Genomic DNA, 16,536 nt, shown 5'->3' with positions numbered 1-16,536 from the left:
AAGGGACTATGGCCAGGCATTCCGCGCTGACTGTCACTTTGACTGCTCTTAAGTACCCTATTAGTGGGTGTCAATGGCCCCATCCCGGGCCGCATTGTCCACTGTGATGGCGTGAATGTCAGTTCAGCCTGCCATTGTCTCTGTTGAAATCCTACTCTGGGGTCTATTGCTGCCTGGGGAGTGTTGGACTGCCCCTGCCTGCTTGCGGGGCTCTGAGTCGCATTGATGATGTTGACTCCCTGATCCATCGCCGCGTTAGAGGCAGAATTGCGTGCGTATATTATTTTCGTCTCTTCCTGCCCCGCCATGAAAGTTTGCGCTATCAACGCCGCCGCTTCCAAAGTCAAATCCTTGGTCTCAATTAATTTGCGGAAAATTCCCGCATGACCGATGTCCTCGATAAAGAAGTCCCTTAGCATCTCCCCCCTGCAGGCGTCTGTGAACTTACAGAGGCTGGCCAAACGCCAGAGGTCCGCTATGAAGTCTGATATGCTCTGTCCTTCATGACGTCGGTGGGTGTAGGATCTGTGTCGGGCCATATGTATGCTACTCGCCGGTTTGAGGTGCTCCCCGATCAATTTGCTAAGTTCTTCAAAAGTTTTGTCCGCTGGCTTTTCGGGTGCTAGTAAGTCCTTCATGAGCGTGTAGCTGGTCAAAAGATGAGCCCTTCGCTTGTCGGCCGCTGCATCCCCCAGCCATTCTTTCGTAACAAAGCCTTGCTGAAGCCTCTCGACAAAATCGTCCCAGTCTTCCCCAACACAGTACCGTTCCTCTGTGCTACCGGTGGCCATTCTCGTGGGTCGTGACTTCCCGTTTCTCGTCGCCAATGTAAAGCCCTTACTCTACAGTATGAAACCACACGAGGCACATTCTGGGGACAAGGTCACTCTGTGACCTTAACTCTTTATTCACAGGACTCCAAAGACCATGACCCTGCGTGGGACCTCCCTTTTTATACCTGTGTGATCAGGTAAGGAGTGTCTCCCACAAGTTCACCCCTAGTGGTCAAGGTATGCACCTAGGTTGCGTGTATACAGTAATACAGTGGTGTTGCATTGTGGTTACATACATGACAATTATTAGCTAAAGAAGTTTGCAGTACTCAGTTTTGAATCTTTTTTTTCTTTGCATTTGTTGCAGGCTTGGTTTTTGACTTTTTGCATTTTGTTTTTTTTGGCCCTAGTATTTTCCATTACTAATTTTTAGGGAGCTGAAATTTCAGTTGCAGCAACCAAAATTTTGAACATAGAAATTCCACTCCATCCATTTATTTTGAAAGGATCAGAGGCAGGCCTGCTTACAGGAGGCAAATTGCCCACATTCACCCTTAGTCTTCCAGCTGTGTCCATTAACTAAGACACAGCTACATATACATGTTTGAGAACTGTCTTTGCTGACCAGTGTCAGTTGTGGCTCATTTGGTAGCACCCTTGCCTCTGAGTCAGAAGGTTGTGGGCTTCAAGTCCCACTCCAGAGACTTGGGCACATAAAACTAGGTTGACACACCAATGCAGTGCTGAGGGAGTGCTACACTGTCGAAGGTGCCGTCTTTTGGACGAGACGTTAAACCGAGGCCCCGTAGGCTCTCTCAGGTGGGCGTGAAAGATCCCATGGCATTTTTTTGAAGAAAAGCAGGGGAGCTATCCCCGGTGCCCTGGCCAATATTTATCCCTCAATCAACAGCAGATGATCTGGTCATTATCACTTTGCTGTTTGTGGGAGCTTGCTGTGCTCAATTTGGCTGTCGCTTCCCACATTACACCAGTGACTATGCTGTAACATGCCTTGAGAAGTCTGGTGGTCATGAAAGGCACTATATAAATGCAAGTCGTTCTTTCTTTTCTATAACTGAATCAGAGGGTAGTCATGGAGTTAGGCCTTCTGCTCAAGCCTGACCTGCAGTCAAGATCAGTGACAGGAATGGCTCTGCCATTTGCTGTGAAGATTACCACTTTTTTGAAGTTTTATGTAACTGGATCATTTCTAGCTACTTGTGGAGATGTATGTGAAATCAGTCAATCTGCTGTGCATCAATGTATACAAAAGGTGGCAGGTGCATTGTTCGGCAAGGCAAATTCTTTCATTAGTTCCCTGCACTTTTTCCATGTGTCAGATTTTTTTTCCCAAAGTGCTGGTTATTATTGGTAGCACATGTGTGGCCACCTGGACCTCTACCACCAAATGCACGTCCATCAAACAATTAGTGTGCATATGGTCTATGGTAACTCGATTACTCACGGTCAAGATTACAACTGCGTTGAACTTTAATGTGGCACACTCCTTCCTGGCAAATGTTGGAAATCTTGGCCACACCTTCCAACCTTTAGTTCACACTCACAGCAAACAGGTTAATCAAACTGTTATGTCTGCAATAAAGGTTCAAACGGAGTACTGTTTAACTAAGCAAGGTACAACCTTGGCTCTACTTTATTTAGGCCCAAAGTGCCTGACTCTCAAAATGGCTGGCCTTTTATACCTGAGCAGCACCCTGTGCGTGCTGCTCAGTGGCCTCCAACAATGACGCCATCTGGTGGCTACAAACAGAATGTACATACATGACAATACCCCACTCCAAGATCTTATCACAGTCTTTCACAGGTTGAGACGGTCCGGTGCTTTACGCTCCCGGGTTGACCGTCTCAGTTCAATTCCAGCCTTGGGCGAGTGTGCGGAGTCTGTTGTGGCTGATGGCTGGATGACTGACATGTTGGGGGTGGCAGTGGCCATGTCAGGAATTGCAAGTCCATTTTTATTGAACAGGTCTGTGATGGAAATTCCGGGTTCACTGATGACCCTTGCGTCCTCTGAAGATTGCTGGTAGGTTGGTTGGTCGTCAATGGTTTCTTCGTCCGACTGTTCTGGCTCATCTGTCTACCTTAGTTTTGTCTGATCCATGTGTTTCCTGCAAGTTTGCCCTTTCTTGAGCTTAATAACAAATATACTGTTTCCCTCCTTGGCCATGACCATACCAGCAATCCATTTGGGACCCTGACCATACTTCAGCACATATACAGGATCATTAACAGAAATCTCGCGTGACACAGTTGCGCGATCATGGTACCCTTGTTGACTTTGTTCTCTGTATTCAACATGATTATTTAAATCCAGATGTACCAGAGATAGCTTGGTCTTTTCATCATGAGTTCAGCAGGCGAGACCCCTGTGAGTGTGTAGGGTCTTGTCCTGTAACTCAGCAGTATGCAGGACAAGCAGGTCTACAGTGACCCTTGGATTACTCTCCTCATGCTTTGCTTGATTATTTGTACTGCATGTTCAGCTTGCTCGTTGGACGCAGGCTTGAACGGTGCTGACCTTACATGTTTTATGCCATTAAGTTTCACAAACTCCTGAAACACCTGACTGGTGAAGCATGACCCATTGCCGCTCACCATTATGTCAGGCAGACTATGTGTCGTGAACATGACATTGAGATTCTCTATGGTTGCCGTGGACATGCTGGATGACATGATTATGCATTCTATCCACTTCAAAGAAGCATCCACCACCACTAAAAACATCTTGCCCAGGAAGGGACCTGCAAAGTCTACATGGATCATGGACCAAGGTTTCGATGGCCACGACCACAGACTCAGCGGCGATTCCACTTGTGCTTTGCTGAGCTGCATGCAGGTGTTGCACTGATGCACATATGCTTCCAGCTCAGAATCAATTCCTGGCCACCATACATGGGACCTGGTGATGGCCTACATCACTACTATACCCGGATGTGTGCTGTGTAACTCATACAAGGACTTCTCTCTCCCTTTCTTGGGCATAACAACGCGATTGCCCCACAATATGCAATCTGCTTGAATAGACAGTTTGTCCTTGCGACGAATGTACAGTTTGGCCTCCTTGCACATTTGCTTACATATGCCAGACCAATCCCCTTTGAGGATGCAACTCTTTACCACCGATATCGGGTCCTGGCTGCTCCAGGTCTTAACTTGTTGAGCTGTGACAGAGGTTCCTTCACTCTCAAAAGCATCCATGATTGACATTAGATCCGCCAGTTGTGGCGTTTCCACCTCCGGTGTGGGCAACGGCAACCGGCTCAAAGCATGGGCACAATTCTCTGTGCCAGGTCTGTGGCGAATGACATAATCATAGGCAGATAATGTCAGCGCCCACCTTTGGATGCGGGATGAAGCTTGGTATTGATACCTTTGCTCTCGGAAAACAATGAAATTAGCGGCTTATGATCAGTCTCTAATTCGAACCTCAGACCGAACAGGTATTGATGCATCTTCTTAACACTGTACACACACGCTAAAGCTTCTTTTTCTACAATGCTGTAGGCTCTTTCCGCTTTAGACAAACTTTTGGATGCATACGCGACAGGTTGAAGTTTCCCCGACTCATTGGCTTGTTGGAGTACGCAACCAATTCCATATGACAATGCGTCACAGGCTAAAACTAAATGTTTACATGGGTCATACATAATGTACCAGCAGCTTGTTCGAGCAAAACAGATTGGTGGCTTTCTCGAAAGCTCTGTGTTGCGATGCGCTCCACACCCAGTTGTCGTCTTTTCTCAATAGCTTGTGCTGTGGTTCTAGTAAGGTGTTCAATTTAGGTAGGAAGTTACCAAAGTAGTTGAGTAGACCCAGGAATGAATGCAGCTTCGTCACATTCTGTGGCTTGGGTTCATTCTTGATGGCCTTGGTTTTCACGTCAGTAGGTCTGGTGCCATCAGCAGCGATTTTCCACCCAAGTAATTTGACCTCTGGTGCCATGAAGATGCACTTCGAGTGTTTCAGTCTGAGTCCCACTCTATCCAAATGCAGTAGAATCTTTTCCAGGTTGTTTAGATGTTCCTTGGAGTGACCGGTGATCAGGATGTCATCTTAGAACACGACGGTTCTGTGAACGGACTTCAGTAGAATTTCCATATTCCTCTGGAATATTGCTGCAGTCAAGCGAATTCTGAAAGGGCACCTGTGGTAAATAAACAGTCCTTTGTGCGTATTAATGAACGTACGTCTCTTCGACGTCTCGACCAACTCCTGTGTCATATAGGCAGACTTCAAGTCAAATTTTGTGAACGACTTCTCTCCGGCTAGCGTCGCAAACAAGTCATCAGTCTTTGGTAACGGGTACTGATCTTGTTTCGAAACCCTGTTGATCGTAGCCTTGTAGTCTCTACAGATTCTAACTGTGCCATCACTTTTCAGCACAGGAACAATGGGGCTGGCCCATTCATTAAATTCAACCGGTGATATGATCCCTTCATGCTGGAGTCTGTCCAGTTTAATTTCAACCTTCTCCCTCATCATATACGGCACTGCCCAAGCTTTATGATGGACGGGTCTTGCATCTGAGTCCACGTGGATCTGCACCTTGGCTCCCGTGAAGTTGCCAATACCCGGTTCGAACAGCGAGGGGAACTTGCTCAATACTTGGGCACATGTATCTTCCTCCAACGACAATGCTTTTATGTCGTTCCAGTTGAATCTGATTTTCTCCAACCAGTTCCTGCCGAGCAGCGTTGGGCCATTGCCTGGAACAATCCACAGTGGTAACTCACAATTTGTGCACTGCCAATCACCTTTATCAGTTCTTTGGTGTACATGCGCAACTTGGCATTAACAGGGCTCAGCCTGGGCCTTACAATCTTAGTATCCCACAGCTTATATAATGGCCTCTCGTTCATGATCGATTGACTCGCCCCCGTGTCCAGTTTCATCGATACCGGTATCCCGTTAAACTTCACATTAATCAAAATTGGTTTACTCTTGGTTATGAAAGAGTACAGTCCATACACTTCATCCTCTGGCATCTTGGATTGCGTATCCGGATCCGTGCTAGTCTGACTCTCATCCTCCATGTGGTGTGTCGCAGCTCGCTTGCTCATCTGCGGACACTTGCGCTGGAGATGCCCCACTCTCAGACAGCCTTTGCAACTGTATTGCTTAAATCGGCACTGCTGGTACCGATGATTTTCCTCACAACGCCAACATGGAGAAGTCGTATACATTCCCGCTGGTGGACTTTGGGCAGCCACAGGTTTTGCGAACGCGGGCGGATAGGTCCTGCCATGTGCTGCTCTGCCGAACGCCGAATCATTCCGCGAACGCAGCCGGAAATGCCCTGCCATGTACCGCTCTGCCGAACGGCGGATCAATCACATTTACAGTACTTGCCGAGGTTCGGTTCTTCACCGCTATTTGCTTTAGACTCCTATCCGTCGCCATACATGATTGAGCGATCTGGATGGCCCTTTTTAAGTCCAACTCCTCCACCGCCAGAAGTTTGCACAGGATTACCTCGTGGTTGATACCGATAACAAAGAAGTCCCGCAGTATGTCTGCCAACACCGTCCCGAACTTGCACGGTCCCGCTAGACGTCTCAGGTCGGCAACGAATTCCGCCGCGCTCTGGCCCTCCGATCGAACATGTGTATAAAACCTGTATCTCGAGATGATGATGCTGTCGTCTGGCTTGAGGTGCTCCCGTACCAATGTACACAACTCCTCGTACGTTTTCTCTGTTGGATCACTAGGTATGAGTAGATTCTTTATCAGACCGTAGATCTTTGAACCGCACACAGTGAGGAACACGGCCCGGCACCGATCTGCATCGTCGACCCCCTTCATTTTGTTGGCCACGAAGTACTGGTTCAAACGGCTCACAAAGTCTGCCCAATCTTCTCCCTCTATGAATCGCTCTAAAAATCCAATCATGCTCATTTTGCAAACAAAGGTTCTTGTATTCTCGTCGCCAAATGTTATGTATGCAATAAAGATTCAAACTGAGTACTGTTTAATTAAGCAAGGTACAATCTTGGCTCTGCTTTATTTAGGCCCAAAGTGCCTGACTCTCAAAATGGCTGGCTTTTTATACCTGAGCAGCACCCTGTGCGTGCTGCTCAGTGGCCTCCAACAATGACGCCACCTGGTGGCTACAACCAGAATGTACATACATGACACGAACAGATACATTGTTTACAAGATTCAGCATGCACTACACAACAAAGGTTTACTAACCATTAGTCTTTTCAAAGGTTAGACTCAATTAGTGATGTTCACAATAACAAGATGATTTGACAGGCAAGGAAGGTGAAAAGCCATCCCACAATGTGAGATGCATGCCACACATTGGCTTTTAATACTATATTTCCTCTATGCACTTCATATTCATGCAAAAGTATGACACTGCTGGCCAGCCTCAGGCATGTACATTAACACCTGGGACTGAAAATTCACCAACCTTGTGCCTGTTTTTTCGGTGATATTTCGCCGTTTTTGGCGATAAACGATGATCCGATAGTTTCGCCAAAGTCTTGTGCCGGTGGATTTGAAATACCACTGAAAAGCGGACCACCAGCGTGCAAGACTGGAAATACCGCTATCGGCGTACTTTAGTCGTTTGGCACACTCGTATTCTGGGCGAGAAAAAACGCCCGAGAAAAACCTGCGTTGCAGCCCCAAAAACAGCAGTACTTATGAAGACCTGCAAAAAAGGTAAGTTAAAGTTTTTATTTTACATTTTTTTTGCAGTGATTACTTAGTTAAGGGTCTTGTAAATGTTTTGTGATTTTTTTATTTTTTGTTTTTTGTGTGTCTTTTCCTCCCTCCCAGGGCCTGTCTTTTAGTGGTAATCGGCCTCAGACTAAAGTTGACGAGGAACGCGGTTTCCGCCATGACTCCTCGTGCAACGCCGATTTTTACCGCTGGCCGCATTTTTTCATAAAACTACGGCCTTTAAAAAATGGCGGTGTGATTAGCGGTATTTTTGATGATAAATGCTGAAAAAATACCCCAATGGCCAAAAAACAAATTCTAGCCCTTTGCATTCAGCTGCAACATTTAAGAAAAATACCAATAGGCATGAGAGCAAGGCCAGAACTCGTAAAGTAGAAGCATTTGAACAGAAAAGGAGGGTTGTATAGCATTGACAATTCTGATTGGATGTATTTCTGATGATTTCATAACATGATCGCCTCCCTCCACCCAGTCAAACATAATTTTTCCCATCTCCAATATTTTTATAACAAACAAATGTTAAAAGAATGTCATGTGATTTTTCTCCTGGGTTGCTCGCAGTCATGCCCAGGATATTAATTTTTAATGGCTGGGAGACACCAGGATAATCCTGGACAGCTGGCAACCTTATATAGAATGCATAGCCAGTAGTGGTACAAGGCATCCACCAGTGGAAGGAGTGTGCAGTATAACAAATTACATAAATGGAGGCAAAATGCGATAGTGTGGTTGAATGTTATATAGGATGTGCTAGGTATGGGAGAGTGGAATGGTAATGGAATGCCACGAACATATTCAATTTGTGCGTATATGGAAAAAAGAAAAATTGTTAATTATAATATAAATCAAATTATTCAGCATTCAAAAACATTAGAAATGTACACTATGACAAGTCTTATTTAGGGTCTCAAAGTTTCACATTTCTGTCACAAGTATAAGTTATACCCATTTCTGATATCAAAGGCTATGGAGGAACAACAAAAGTGTTGCTGAAGGCGTGAAGCAGTGAGGACCTTGGAGAAAATAATGAGTCACTGCTGAGAGGTACACCTTGACTGTGGTACATATATTTGCTGTTGCACTGTACAACAATGTTTAGAAATATACAATTTTGAAGAGGGTCTCAGGAAGTCATTAGTAAGAGTCTAAGTTTGAAGGAGGATATTTATGCTCGATTGTCCTCTGGGTCTGGGATGTAAGTGGGATGATGAGCAAGGATTTCAACATCCTGAACTTGGAAACTCTGCTTAATGCTTCACATTGTGAAACAAACATTTTTAACTGAAAATGCTGCTACTTGCTGGTCGTTCACTTTCAGATTAATGCACTACTGGAAACTGAAATATACATTACCTAGAGATTTAATGCCTTTTTCTATTAGGAAAACATTAGTTAGATATTCCACGTTAATTTCCAACAGGACTCCCAGGTCAGGTGTAAAATTCCAGTACCCATTCTGCAAAATTACAGAAAAAAAAGAAATTATGAGCAACAACAATGAATATAACAACAACCTTCATTTATATAGCGGAGGGCAGAATATGCAAGAGGCCAGAGTTGGAGGAATGCAGAGTTCTTATAGGGTTGTAGGGCTGGAGTAGGGTGGAGAGAGGAGGGACAAGGGATTTTAAATGTGAGGTGTTTATGGACCGGGAGCCAATGTAGGTCTGTGACCACAGGAGTGATGGAAAAGTAAGACTTGGTGCAGGTTAGGATATGAGCAGCAGAGTTTTGTATGAGCTTAAGTTTATGGAAGGTGAAAGATAGGAGGCCGCCTTGGAGAGCACAGGAATAATCGAGTTTGGAGGTAACAAAAGCGTGGATGAGAGTTTCAGTAGCAGATGGAGTGAAGCAGGGGCAGAGAGAGGAATGCTACGGAGGTGGAAGTAGACAGTCTTTATTATTGTGTTCCTAACACAGATGAGACTGCACACAGGGAGGTTAAAGTAACAGTGACCTTAGTATTTATTGAGACACTCCAGAGTGAGGAACAGGCCTTCGGGGCCGGCTTATATACAGTGCTCCCAAGGAATGCTGGGATCCCTTGGGACTTCAGCGGATGCGCTCCCTGGTGGCGGAACATGGGAGTGCATGCTTTACAGATACACAACATTTATGATGGAGGATATGGGATCGGAAACTCAGCTCAAGGTTACATAGGATGCTGAACTTGCAATCAGTCTGGTTCAGCCTCAGACAGAGGTTGTGGAGGGGGATGGAATCGGTGGCAAGGGAACGGAGTATGTGACAGAAGCCGAAGACAATGGCTTCGGTCTTCCCAATATTTGGAAAAATTATGGTGAGAGAGAGCAGGAAGGGGGCTGATGGACAAGTTGAGCTTGGAGAGGGCATTAGGTGAGATAGGCGAGATACTAGAGAAGGATACGGGTTCAGGGCTGGGGGAAGGGAGGGATGTGGCAGTTGAACAGATGGTCTCAATCTTGGTGATAAAGAAGTCCATGAGCTCCTCGTACTTGTTGCTGGTAAGGGTGGAGGGGCCAGAGGGGTTTAAGGATACAATTGGTAATAGAGAAAGATGTTGGTCATCTTTGCTTTCAAGGCTGATCCTGGAGTAATGCCCTATGGTACTTGATGTGGTGCAGCCTGATCTGACGATGGATGGCTAAATCAATTGTGCTCAATATATGTTGAGGTCTGCGTCCCTTGAATTTAAGGGAGCGAAGGTGAGGGCCGTACCAGTGAAAACAGCCAAGGATTGAGAGAATTAGGGTTTTACTGGGGTCAAGGACATCAAAGGTGAGAGTGTGATTGGAAAGATTAACAGCTGCAGAAATATTATGCCGAATGGAGGGCCAAAGGCTAGATAGTTAGGAATTTGAAAGTGCCGTTGTAACGTGCGTTTCCAGAAATTCACACAGAAGGAAGTGCAGTGGGAAGTGAAAATTGGGATGCGAATGGCGCGGGATAAAAGGATGAGAACGAGGCCATACGAGATAGCAAGGTCAAGAGGGTGGACGTAATAATAGGTAGGACAGCTTATTTAGAAAGTATCATATTATCTAGTGAATTTTAGGATAGTTTAGATATTGAAGAATCCAGAAATGAATGTCGGCAAAATTAGCAGGCAAAAGTGTAATACCTCTCGTATGATATTACTTTGTGTGCTATTTTAGTGGAGATGGTAGCCCGTTTAAAATGAATATGTTAGCACTTGCATTAAAACTGTAGTAAAAGCATTCATCTAATAATCTTGCCAGCAGTAATTTCTCGACTCTTGTCTTTGGGACACACAAAAAGAATGTCAGAAACTTTGCTTTATTTTGCATGGATTTTCTGCCAGTGAAGGAGCCACAAACAATTCTCACTACTTCAGGCATATAGAGAAGCTAGTGTGTAAAGTGATGAATTGTTTAATTTACACTAACTGTACTGATTACAATATAAGTGAGTAATATGTATAGGACTGTTGGGTTGGACTGAGTTACAAAGGTGTTATGTTATAGTTAGTGACTGTTAAAGAAAGACTTGGATTTATATAACACCGTTCATGACCACCGGACATCTCAAAGCACTTTACAGCCAATGAAGTACTTTTGGAGTGTCGTCACTGTTGTAAAGTGGGAAACGTGGCAGCCAATTTGCGCACAAGCAAGCTCCCACAAACAGCAATGTGAGAATGACCAGATAATCTGTTTTTTTGTTATGCTGATTGAAGGATAAATAACTATTGGCCAGGCCACCGGGGAAAACTCCCCGCTCTTCTTCAAAATAGTGTCATGGGATCTTTTACATGCACTTGAGAGAACAGACGGGGCCTCGGTTTAACGTCTCATCCGAAAGACGGCACCTCCGACAATGCAGTGCTCCCTCAGCACTGCACTAGAGTGTCAGCCTAGATTTTTTTGTGCTCAAGTCCTTGGAGTGGGAATTGAAACCACAGCCTTCTGACTCAATGGCCACTGACCCACTGAGCCACAGTTGACACTTATGGTTGATTTCACTGGTATTGCAGTCGATAATCTACCAAAACTATAAATTCAGTATGTAGTTTACCACATGTTGGGATAGTGGTTAGTTTGTATGAAAGTCCTCTGATATTCCATATTTGTGACAGAAAGGGCCAGTGACACAGGTTGCTATGATATTGGAAAATTACACAGCTGCTCCACCATTATTTATTAATGTTTTATACTACATGACAGTGAAGTACCTTCGTCTCAAGCATATTTCCTGATACATCATCGAGTAGAGCCAATTTATATACTTTTTCCAGTCCGTGAACTCACATGCATTAGCATTTCAAAGAATAATTTCTTGGGAAGCAAGCAGACTTTGACCTAATTAATTTCTGAGGAAATGGCACTAACAAAGAAATCTAGCCACCTCTCACTGAAACTGTGATACATCTGGACAGTTTTGTGAATTAGGCACTCCCCTGATTCAGAGACAAATGAACTCTTTTTCAGCTACAATTGGGTGAAGCCAGTTTTCAGCATCACATTTACCTTGACTTTCTAAACTCCTTTACAAAAATATATTGCAGAAATTGTCCTCATATGGCACAGGACAAGCAGCATTGCAGGTTTAATCTGAGCTGCTAAGAGCAAATAGAAGGAAAGAAAGTCCGTGCAAATGATGTTTTTCTTGTAATGCCTGAACAGTGAGCAAGGAGCAAAAACCTGCTCACTCAGGAGATGGTACATGCTATGGAGACACAAAGGAAGGAAGGAAAATAATTTAAAAATGGGGAGGGAATCACAAGATTCTGAAAGGCCATAAGTTCAATCTCTTATGTGCAAATGCCAGCTAAGACAACAATCAAGACCTCAAATTGACTTCGGCATCATCAGGAAAAATCAGCCAATCATCCCGCTGCTGGATTGTGATTTCACCAACTGAGGCGGGTCCAGTGCGGCCGGGGTAGGTGGCGGGTTGCGACCCCGCACCTGGCTCCATCCCGCTCTGTGATGTGTACAAAATTTTCAGGGGCCTGGATACAGTGGATAGCAAGGGCCTATTTCCCTTGGTGGAGGGGTCAATTATGAGGGGGCATAATTTTAATGTGGTTGGTGGAAGGTTCAGAGGGGATTTGAGGGGAGGCTTCTTCACGCAGAGGGTTGTGGGGGTCTGGAACTCACTGCCTGGAAGGGTGGTGGATGCAGAAACCTTCACATTTAAAAGGTGCTTGGATGGGCACTTAAAGTGCTCTAACCTGCAGGGTTACAGACCTAGAGCTGGTAATTGGGATTAGACTGGATAACCTCTTGTTGGCTGGTGCAGATACAATGGTAAGTATTGCAGGGAATCAAATATGGGCAGGGTGATCTCCTGGATTAGTTTCGATTGCCTGGATGGGTCGAAAAGGAATTTTCCCAGATTTTTTTTTCCACAATTGGCCTGGGTTTTTATCTGGTTTTTGCCTCTCCCAGGAGATCACATGGCTCTGGTTGGGGTGGAATGTAGAATGTTTTAGTGTAAGGAATGTCGCCGTTGTGTGGAGCGGACTGGTTGGGCTGGGTGCTCTTTACCTTTCCGCCATTGTTCATAGGTTTATATGTAACCTTCAGGGCTGCTGATCAAGGGCCGTCTGGCTCTTTGTCGGCCGGCGCAGACACGATGGGCCGAAATGACCTCCTTCTGCACTGTAAATTTCTATGGACTAGATTTTCCACTTTTGCACTTATCGCCTAAAAATGGGTGTTATTTCCAGCGTGGGTGGTAAAAAAGGGTTTTCAGATCGCCGGCTTCTCGCCCATTCTCAAAGCACCTAATCTCCATTTTTTAAATGGGCGTTACCGCGAACGATATGAAATGGGCGGTAGCATTAAATCTCACTGACCGTCTGCCGTAAAGTGTCACCATCCTTAGCAACGGCATGGCAACGCTCGATTCCCGTGATTCAGGAGGTCAAGGGTCATCATGATATATGCAGAAGAGGAGATAGAGAGGGAGGGATAGAGTGGGACTGAAGGTGTGTCTGGACGTGGTGTGGCTGCTTTGAGAGGAAGGAGTGAGACTTTAGAGCTTCACAGCAAGTAGGGAAACAAAAATTAGCTGTTACCAGCCACATATTTGCCCAAATTTGGCCAATAATGGAAGGAGAGGAGGAGGCATCACAGCACGCTGTGGAGACTGATGCTGGAGAGAGCAGTGAGGTGGGAGAGGAGCACATTGGAGGGCGCAAAAGAGCCAGGAGGCTCTCGGACGAGGCAAATGCCTCCCTCCTGCAGGAGGTCGAGTTACGCTAGGGTGATTTGACATAGGGAAGGCGTGGGAAGCCCACCCCAAAGGCCTACCAGAAGATATGGACCGAGATAGCAGAGGTGATCTCATTGGCGACCAATGAGGTTCGTGAGGGCAACCAATGCCGCAAACGCTGGAACGACCTTGTGGGATCCGCAAGAGTAAGTATTACATTGATTTACGTGTACTTATGTATTTATATAATTTGATTTGTAACAGTCATGAGTGACTATCAGCAGATGTGAGGTCTTTCACTTTTACCGGCCACCACGGGCCCTTTATTCAAAGCCTGCGGTAATGGTGCACGTCTTTAGGTAAAGAATGATAATTATCATAATAATCATGATTACATCTGTCGGTTATGTGCTGTATCAGTCTCTGTGACAGTACCAAGCAATGATATCACGCACTGATCTCATGCCATGTCGTCCTGTCACCTTTTACAGAAGAAGCTATCAATGATGAGGTCCATGCAGAGGCAAATGGATGGGGGGCCACCAGTCACCAGCGACATCACTGAGATGGAGGAGCGGGTGCTCGCACTCGTGGGGAAGCACATCCGGACAGCCACGGAAGCATCTGCAGATCCTGAAGTGATGCCACGTGAGTAAAGCTTACACCATTGCGTGATGTAAAGTCAATAGATGCCACACCCACTCATATCCGAACAATCATATATGATAGATGATTTCTAAAATTGTCACAGAAATAATGCTGGCCTAATGAAAATCATTGCAATGCAAATGTGTTGATGGTCATGAAATATGATGTCTGTGATGATTTTTAGAGCGGTGGTGCTTTTGTCGTGCATATGCTGTGTGTAGCGCTGGGCTCACCTTGTGACTCTAGCATCCTCTTCTCCTCTAATAACTTCATTTGTGTTTTGCAGCTCAGCCAGCAGCGCGACCCCAGGCAAGACCACAGAGGCCAGAAGGTGGGGTCACGGGGACCGACTCTCCGGACGATCCTACATCTGCTGCTGAGGAGCTCTGATTCTCGCCCGTCAATCCGCTGGGTCTGTTCTCTGCAGATGAGAGCGCGGACTTCGAGGTACCTGCATCGCCACGCTCCAGAAGCCATTCCACCCCAAGGCCATCTAGTGCTCCTCCGGTCATTCCCGCCTCCACTCTGGAGCTACCGGCCCCAAGCACCTCACCACAGGGTACCCCATTTGTCCCCAGGACGGCACCGACCCAGCGGAGGCCTCGTGGACGCAGCAGGTCTGTTCCACGAGCGCCACATCTGCGCGAAGAGATGGTACAGTTGTCCAAGAGCACTGTAGACGTTAGTGACCAGCTCATCGAAGCATTGGGGGGCATATCTCGACAGCTGGCCACCATGATCGAGTACATTCCGCGGATGGCAGAGGCTCTAGATGCGATAGCCAGGAACACTGCTGGCACAGGCCTCCCAGTGGTCTCAGAGCACGGCACTCCACCCCTAGGTTCTGCACCACCACTGCGAATGACAGATGAGAGCAAGGACCAAGATCCTGCTTCTGCATCAGAGAATGTTGCCCCCTTGGCACCCCCCACTCCCGTACCCTTCATCCCCCCCAATGAGGCACCACCTGAGGAGCTCCTTGGCCAGGCACTGTGGAACGAGGAGGGGAAGGGGTAGAGGTGGGAGAAGGGTGGGGGGGAGGTGAGAAGGAAAGTGAGGTGCATGTCCGCAGGTGATGGCTGTGTTATATCTCCATCTGGGTGTATGCAATTTGTTGCAATGTATGGGGGCTGGGAATCACCCTCCTGCTTTGCCTTTGTATTCTGTGTTGCTGGACATGTTGAACATATGATTGATGTCAATGGTGGAAAAAGTGGGGTGTTGGTGGGGGTTGGGTGTTATTGCCTTTGATACATATGATTTTAGACCAATGTTGGTATAAAAAGTTTTTTTTTGAACATAACCTTGTTGCGCATTGTCTCAGATAGCTGGACCGTTACACACTGGTGATTCCTTATCAAAGGGTTAAATAAAACTTAACTTCAATCAATGTAAACTTTAACTGGCATCAAGGTGATGGCACCATTGATGCCTGAGCTGCACACACAGAGCAGTTTGTCAGCATTGTCACTCACATCAACGTTCTTTCAGGCAAATCATTCAGATATCAGCTCCTCATGTAAGAGTCTTGCAACTATGTAGCCACCACGGGCCCTTTCCTACGGTCTGGAGGGGGTTGTGGGCATGGTTGCATAGCCAGCTTGATTGTCTGGCACTAGCTCAGCATCCAGCCCTTTGTCGTCCTCTTCCTCTCTTTCCTGAGGTGGAGCATCACTGCCTTCTGGCAATTCTTGTCCCCTCCTGATAACCAGATTGTGCAGCATGGAGCACACGACCACGAATTTACCTACTTGCTCAGGGTTGTATTGTAGCTCCCCTCCTGAGTGGTCCAGACATCTGAGGCGCTGCTTAAACACTGTTACTGTTTTCAGGACCACATTGCGTGTGTCTCTGTGGCTCTGGTTGTATCGCTTCTCGGCCTTGGTGTGGGTGTCAGGCAGGGGGGCCATCAGCCAGGTGGCTAGCCATATCAGTCATCACCAAGCATCCAGCATTGTCCTTGTGGCTGACTCTTAAAGATGTCAGAGACAGCGCTCTCACGCAGGATGTGAGCCTCATCGAAGGTGCCTGGACATTTGGCATTCACTGCCAGTATGATCTGGTTGTGGTCGACAACTAGTTGGACCTTCAGGGAGTGAAATCCTTTTCTGTTACAAAAACGCTCCGGGTCTTTTGAAGGTGATGTGAATGCACTGTATTGCTCCCTGCACCCTGGGGAACTTAGCAATGGGGTAGAATGCTCCAGCCTTGTCAGTCTGAGCCTCCGTGGTCATGGGGAAGCTGA

General features: G+C 46.3%; 1 protein-coding gene across 2 annotated transcripts in view; it reads right to left on the bottom strand.

The window, feature by feature from the left end:
* Positions 1-16,536, bottom strand: part of parp4 (poly (ADP-ribose) polymerase family, member 4) — a 265,891-nt gene that overhangs the window by 12,333 nt on the left and 237,022 nt on the right. For both annotated transcript variants that reach the window (XM_070892180.1, XM_070892181.1), the window contains exon 33: positions 8,838-8,940. In XM_070892180.1, coding sequence (XP_070748281.1) covers positions 8,838-8,940 — 103 coding nt within the window. The remainder of the gene's footprint in view (positions 1-8,837; positions 8,941-16,536) is intronic.

The sequence above is a fragment of the Pristiophorus japonicus genome, chromosome 10, assembly GCF_044704955.1.
Source record: "Pristiophorus japonicus isolate sPriJap1 chromosome 10, sPriJap1.hap1, whole genome shotgun sequence".
Classification (NCBI taxonomy): Eukaryota; Metazoa; Chordata; class Chondrichthyes; family Pristiophoridae; genus Pristiophorus; species Pristiophorus japonicus.
Note: the sequence above shows the minus strand (reverse complement) of the source record. Positions and strands in the feature narration are given on the sequence as shown.